General features: G+C 42.6%; 1 protein-coding gene across 1 annotated transcript in view; it reads right to left on the bottom strand.

Annotated features, from left to right (window-relative positions):
* Positions 1-492: 492 nt before the first annotated feature.
* LOC122774682 (neuroendocrine convertase 1-like) overlaps positions 493-6000 on the bottom strand; it is a 30336-nt gene continuing 24828 nt past the window's right edge. Inside the window, exons 5-7 of the mRNA XM_044034156.1 lie at positions 3385-3476; positions 1090-1192; positions 493-569 (exon numbers count right to left, since the gene is read on the bottom strand). Coding sequence (XP_043890091.1) covers positions 493-569; positions 1090-1192; positions 3385-3476 — 272 coding nt within the window. The remainder of the gene's footprint in view (positions 570-1089; positions 1193-3384; positions 3477-6000) is intronic.

Raw genomic sequence — 6000 nt, 5'->3', positions numbered from 1 at the left:
CTTGTTGCCAGATATCCCAGCAATCAGAGAGAAATGAATTCTCATTCCCGCATGACTGAAACAAAGATGAGGAGGGTGGTGGTGGAGGTGGGGAGCAAACATAAATCATTCACCCTCTCTACTGAGGGCCAGAGTTCAGCTTCATCACACCAAACTTGACAAGTCTTCTCCAATGAAACATCTTTTGAATGATGTACACTGCTACCTTCTGCAAAGCATTGCAGAACAGCCAGTGTTGGAGGTTATGCGTTAAAAGTTCACAGTTCACGTAGTAAGAAGTCTAGAGTTTGTTATTTTTCTTGTACTTTTTTTGCCACTGTTTGACACATGTCAAATGTGCTGCGCTTGTATCACTGTGCGCGTGAGGCGCAGCTCAGCCAGCGGGATGATACAACAGACTAGTGCTAACTCCGTGGAACTATTTGCTGAATATCACAGTAAAATGCAAGTTGTGACCAGGTAACAAGAGTCTGTCAGGTGCGAGGAACTCACTCACCTCCACCCACAACGGTGGAAGAGGCGGATGCCACTGACAGCAGCTTCCTTCAGCCCCGAGACAACAACCGATTCTTAATAGGATACGATAACACTTTCTTGTCAGATCATACAGGACAGAAACAAACATGCAGAAATTAAACGTTACAAATGCACAGGAACCACAGACACGAACACGCACACAAAATGAGCAGAAGATGACGTTTCAAGACTCCTCAATGTTCTATATTTAGTTTCAAGATTGACTGGTGTACAAAGGCATGACTGAATTGTGGAACCCTGTACCTCCAGCCAGACGGTAATAGTTTGTATTCATGGTTCAGGACATGATTAGGGTCAGCAGCAATGTTCTTATCCAGTCTCAACAGGTTATCATGACTCGTAAAATTTTTCAATTGATTGATGACCTACAATCTTTGAGCAGATTTTCATTTCAAGCAGGTTAAAGTTGTCACTTCGAGGGATGTTAATGAGCCTGTAACAGACTCAGACGGTGTCTGACAGTAAGCCGCTGCCTCAACACAGTTTATGTACGTATGTGCCCATGGTAAAAGTGAGTGTGTGTGTGTGTGTTGCAGTGAAGGTGAAACTCACCATCATCAATGATGCTGACCACCACCCCGTTCCCTGTGATGTTGTTACTCCAAACTGGCATCACATTCAGATCAACCCCACTGGAGTATTCACCCTGTGCAAACTAAAAGAACACACACACACACACACACACACACACACACACACACACAGATGATGACAGTGAATGCCTGATTTACTTTTGGACATAAAATGCCACAAAACCCAATGACCCATACACACACACACACAAATAACCAATTTCATATTCAAAATGAGTCTTTCAAGAGACTTTCACTCTGTTGTTGTTGTTATCATGATGGAGAGAGAGAAAGAGGGAGCACAATGGGCAGAAAATGCCTCAGTAGGGAGATACTGTGTCTGTGTGTGTGTGCATGTTTGTTGTGTGTTTGGGAGGATAGCATCTGGGGAGCAGTGCTGCTTTGTAGTGTGTGAGAATAAAGCAGATGAATGGAGGCAGCTAGCAAGCTAACGTCCACCAGAGCATGAGGGCAGGCCCTGGGGAGGCAGGCCCCCCTCTCTCTCTCTCTCTCTCTCCCCCTCTGCCACTCTCTCTACCTCTCTCTCTCTCTCTAAAACACATGTGTACAGAATTTCAGCCGCACACTAGGACAGTGAGGCATCTGACTCACTCCACACACACACACGGTTGAGAAGTGCAAGCCAAAAGAACAAGAGAGGGGGAGAAAGAGAGAAAGAGAGAGAAAGAGAGAGAAAGAGAGAGAGAGAGAGAGAGAGAGAGGGAGAGAATCATGCATTGAATTATTATCATTCTCTGCAGCACTGGAACACAACCACTCCTCTTGAACACACACACACCCAAACACATGTACATGTACATGTGAGTAAAAAAAAAACAAAAACACACTCACACTCTCTTTGTGCAAAAGACACACGTGCAAACACAGCAACAACACAACAATCTGCCTTCATCTCAGCTGGCACTCAGCCACACAGAAACACATTCTCAGACAGAGGGATGTGCTCAGCTTTAAATGCCTCACTTCGTCGTTAAGTCACTGATAATTATATCTATTCACCTGATCTGATCATGAGAAACATTTTTTTTTTTTTAAATCACATTTTAAAGAGATTTTATATGACATCTACCCGTCTCAGTCTCCGCCGCCCTCCACCCCCTATCCTAACTCTCACCGCTCCATCTTGCCCCGAGAGCTGAGGTGTCAGCCAGTCTGCTGCCAGTTGCCGTGGTGAATCCCTGATCCCGCCTCCCTCCTCCTGGCTCTGTCAGATTACACCCGCGCATGTCAGTCAAAAACATCTGCAGCACTGACTGGCTAAGCCCTGCCCTCCTGCCAAGAACATATTATTGTGTGTGTTCCAGGTACAACTAATGTTGTGGGGACCTGAATCTGTTTACAAAGTCACATTATGGGGGGACTTGTCCTCCTTTTTGGTCCCCATGACATAAATTATGACATTTTAAGATGAAGACATATTGTACGTGGGATGAGGTTATGGTTAGGCCAGTAGAAGTTATGGTTAAAGTTAGAGTAAGTCTCCAGGAAATGAATATATGACAATGTGATATCCTATGACGTCATGGAAAACAGACAGTGTGAGTCAAACTAATACCATAATTTACTTTTAATTGTATCGAAATAATATAGCCCTTCATATGCTTTGACAGAATGACAAAATGTCTTTTATTCCAAGACAGTTTTAAACAGGTGAATAAAGGTTGGGGTAGATTTAAGTGCACTTGTGCAGAGAGACACTGAACTTTACAAAAATAAAAAGTGGTCATTGAAACATTAACTTGGATAAACACATGGGTTGGAAAATGGAATCAAATCTCTTTGTAAATGAGCCAGAAAAGCCTTTTGTAGGAAAAGGATGGAATGTTATTTTCATACGCAGACAAAAACACGGTCTCTTTCTGTCGGTCACAAACACATATTGGTCAAACAGAGAAGACTCTGCTGAATGCATTAGCTCATCCTGTTGCTACAGTTGTGTCACACTTGCTCCAGTCCTCATCAATCCCTTACATCTGTCTCACTTCAACATGGCCAACCCCTTTCGCTTTCTCTCCCTCCGTCTTACTCTCTATCTCTCCACGATCCCCCTTCCTCTCTCTATCCTCTGTGTGTCTCTCTCCAGTCACACATGAAAGCCTGCCTGACTTATGCCTGTCAGAGAAACATCCTTCACCATGAGAACGGGAGCTGAGATGACACAGAGAGAGAGAGAGAGAGAGAGAGAGAGAGAGAGAGGCTCTCAGATAAGCCCAGTGAACACACACACAAAACACAAACACACACTTTCACCCACCAGCTCCCACTGCATGGGCCAGAGTGGGTCATTGAAGGTGAGGGACTGGTCCTTAGAGTGGCCGTCAGGTGCGTACTTCCTCCTCTGGGTACCTGCAAAGACACACATCCATCATACGCACGTGTGAGTGTGTGTTTTCTAGTCTTGAACTATGACTTCAGGAAGTCCCTGGTCTCCAACCAATGGCGAGAGTCCTCCCAGTTTGTCTATTCCTCCAGTCATATTGAATGCTGCTGGGAGATTACCATGTCATTAGCATATCATTAGCATAGCATTGCCGTGGCACAGCTTGGCAAGCTTTCTGGGAATATGCTATCGGCTCATCAGGGTCGGCTCATCAGGCTCTTTCTCGCGCATGATGAATATTAATCAGTTTGTTTTATAATATAGTGTGCAGTATGTATCAAAAACATTTCTCACACCAGTTGTTGATGGGGATCTTCTTTCTTTACTGCGAGAAAATGTTGCACAAACACACCCACAAGTGTGGACGTATTATAAGCTTTGGTATTAATTAGGTGCGTAATGATACATGAATTGGTCTTGAACCCCTCTATTCAATATATGCTACATTCTTTGGTTCAGTACTCTCTGTGCATCAAGTAATTACAGATACATTAGCCCTCTGCACTTTAATTAGGTCCAGGTCTTAGCATGTGTTGAACATTTATTCCATAATTAGCCCATGGATGTCTCATTCAAATACTCTTTCCTGTGCAGCATAAAGACCCACAGGTTCGCGACCCGGTCGGAACAAGGGCCTTTCTGCATGGAGTTCGCATGTTCTCCCCGTGTGTGCGTGGGTTTTCTGCGGGTTCTCCTGTTTCCTCCCACAGTCCAAAAACACGCAGTTTTGGGGATTAGACAAATTGGACACTCTAAATTGAGCATCGGTGTGAGAGTGAATGGTTGTTTTGTCTCTATGTGTCCATGTGATGGACTGGCGACCTGTCTAGGGTGTACCCTGCCTTTCACCCTATGTCAGCTGGGACTGGCATCAGCGTCCCCCGCGACCCTCATGTGGAGAATAAAGTGATAGAAGATGGATGGACGGATGGCTCGACAAGAGTAAACAATAGCTGAACTTTAGAGTTTCCATTAAATTGTCTGTAAAGAGCAATCCAACATGCTATAACATCACCTGAATTACTTTCTTGAAAACTCGCCATGAAATGACCAATGCCATCTTAGTCCAATTGAAAACAGGCACCTATTGGACAGCCCATACCGTCAATCATAGCGTGTCCACACCCCAGTACACACCATGATTTATCATCTTTTTGACTCTAAATGGGACCATGTATTAAAAAAAAAACATGATCGCCATGATAAATTGAGTAGCTGAAACTTGTAACTGAGGTCATATACTTCACAGAAAAGATATTTTCAGACTTCCTTGTATGCAGTTTCATGGGTCAAAAATGACAAACATGACTTTATAACATTAGCGCAATCTGAATTAAGCCTCGACAGCAGCAGCATAATGCAAAATCACTTAATCAGCCGTGGTGGTAGAAAAGTACAGTCAGAAAAAGTGACTCTTACGTTTCTGTATTCTATAGAATATATTATAATAATAATAGAAAGAGGGAAAAAAATATGTATATATTTTTTCTAAACAATTGAAAATCTGTGAAATCTTGAAAAATAAAAAATTAAAGCAGACTTCTGAGGTTTAGATGTTGTCTCCTGTAACCATTTGGATTCACTGGGGTATCGGACACATTGACACAGATGTCAAAGGCACTCCAATTAGCCACTAATTAAAACAAATAATCTGACATTCTGGTTAATTTAAGATGAGACGATCAATACAGAAGTGCCGTGTCTATAGAGTCAACATGAAGCTACAGACAAGAGACTGTTTGGTTTGCTTAGCTTAGCATAAAGACTGGAAATAGGGAAGTGGATCTATCCAATAGTAAACAGCCGATATTTAGTGTTAAGTGTTAATGCATAGGATGGGGCACTAGTCATATTTACTACTAGTCCCAGTTAATGAGTAAACTATGAAAGATGTTACCAAACTGTGTGAATGTTGTGTTCCATTTCAACCACACAGTAGCACCCAGCACTGCTTATGTTACTAATCATACCCTGGGCTTAAATAGAGTTTTCACTGTGCTATAATGAGGCTTTCACACACTGCCAAAAAACAGTGTTTGGCATGAATTTTAAGATATTTAAAACTGGCACGCAACATTCAACATTGGCAAGCGTCGGTTCAGAAACACTGAGAAGGAAACATTAGACTTCACAAGTTCATGTGGGTCAAGAAGTGCAAAGGCATTCTCTCTCACACTCTCTCACACTCTCTCGCTCTCACTTCATATGAATAAACTGCATATCCACCACCTCCACGCTTTTCAATCTTTTTGCTTACTTTTTCTCACTTCTCCATCACATTAGCAGATTTTTACCATCAGAGAAGAGAACATTAGGAAAAACAGTTGACTTATTTTTCCATCATTACTAATAATGGGATTTGTTTGATTTGTTGCTGTAACTCACAACGACGTTGACCTTGAGTCTAAGTGAACATTTAGAACAAATTTGAAGACATTTCCTCAAGGTATTTCAGGGATATCACGCCCCCAAAGTGTCATCAGAAAAATA

The sequence above is a fragment of the Solea senegalensis genome, linkage group LG9 (assembly GCF_019176455.1).
Source record: "Solea senegalensis isolate Sse05_10M linkage group LG9, IFAPA_SoseM_1, whole genome shotgun sequence".
Classification (NCBI taxonomy): Eukaryota; Metazoa; Chordata; class Actinopteri; order Pleuronectiformes; family Soleidae; genus Solea; species Solea senegalensis.
This window is presented reverse-complemented; position numbering and strand designations above follow the sequence as displayed.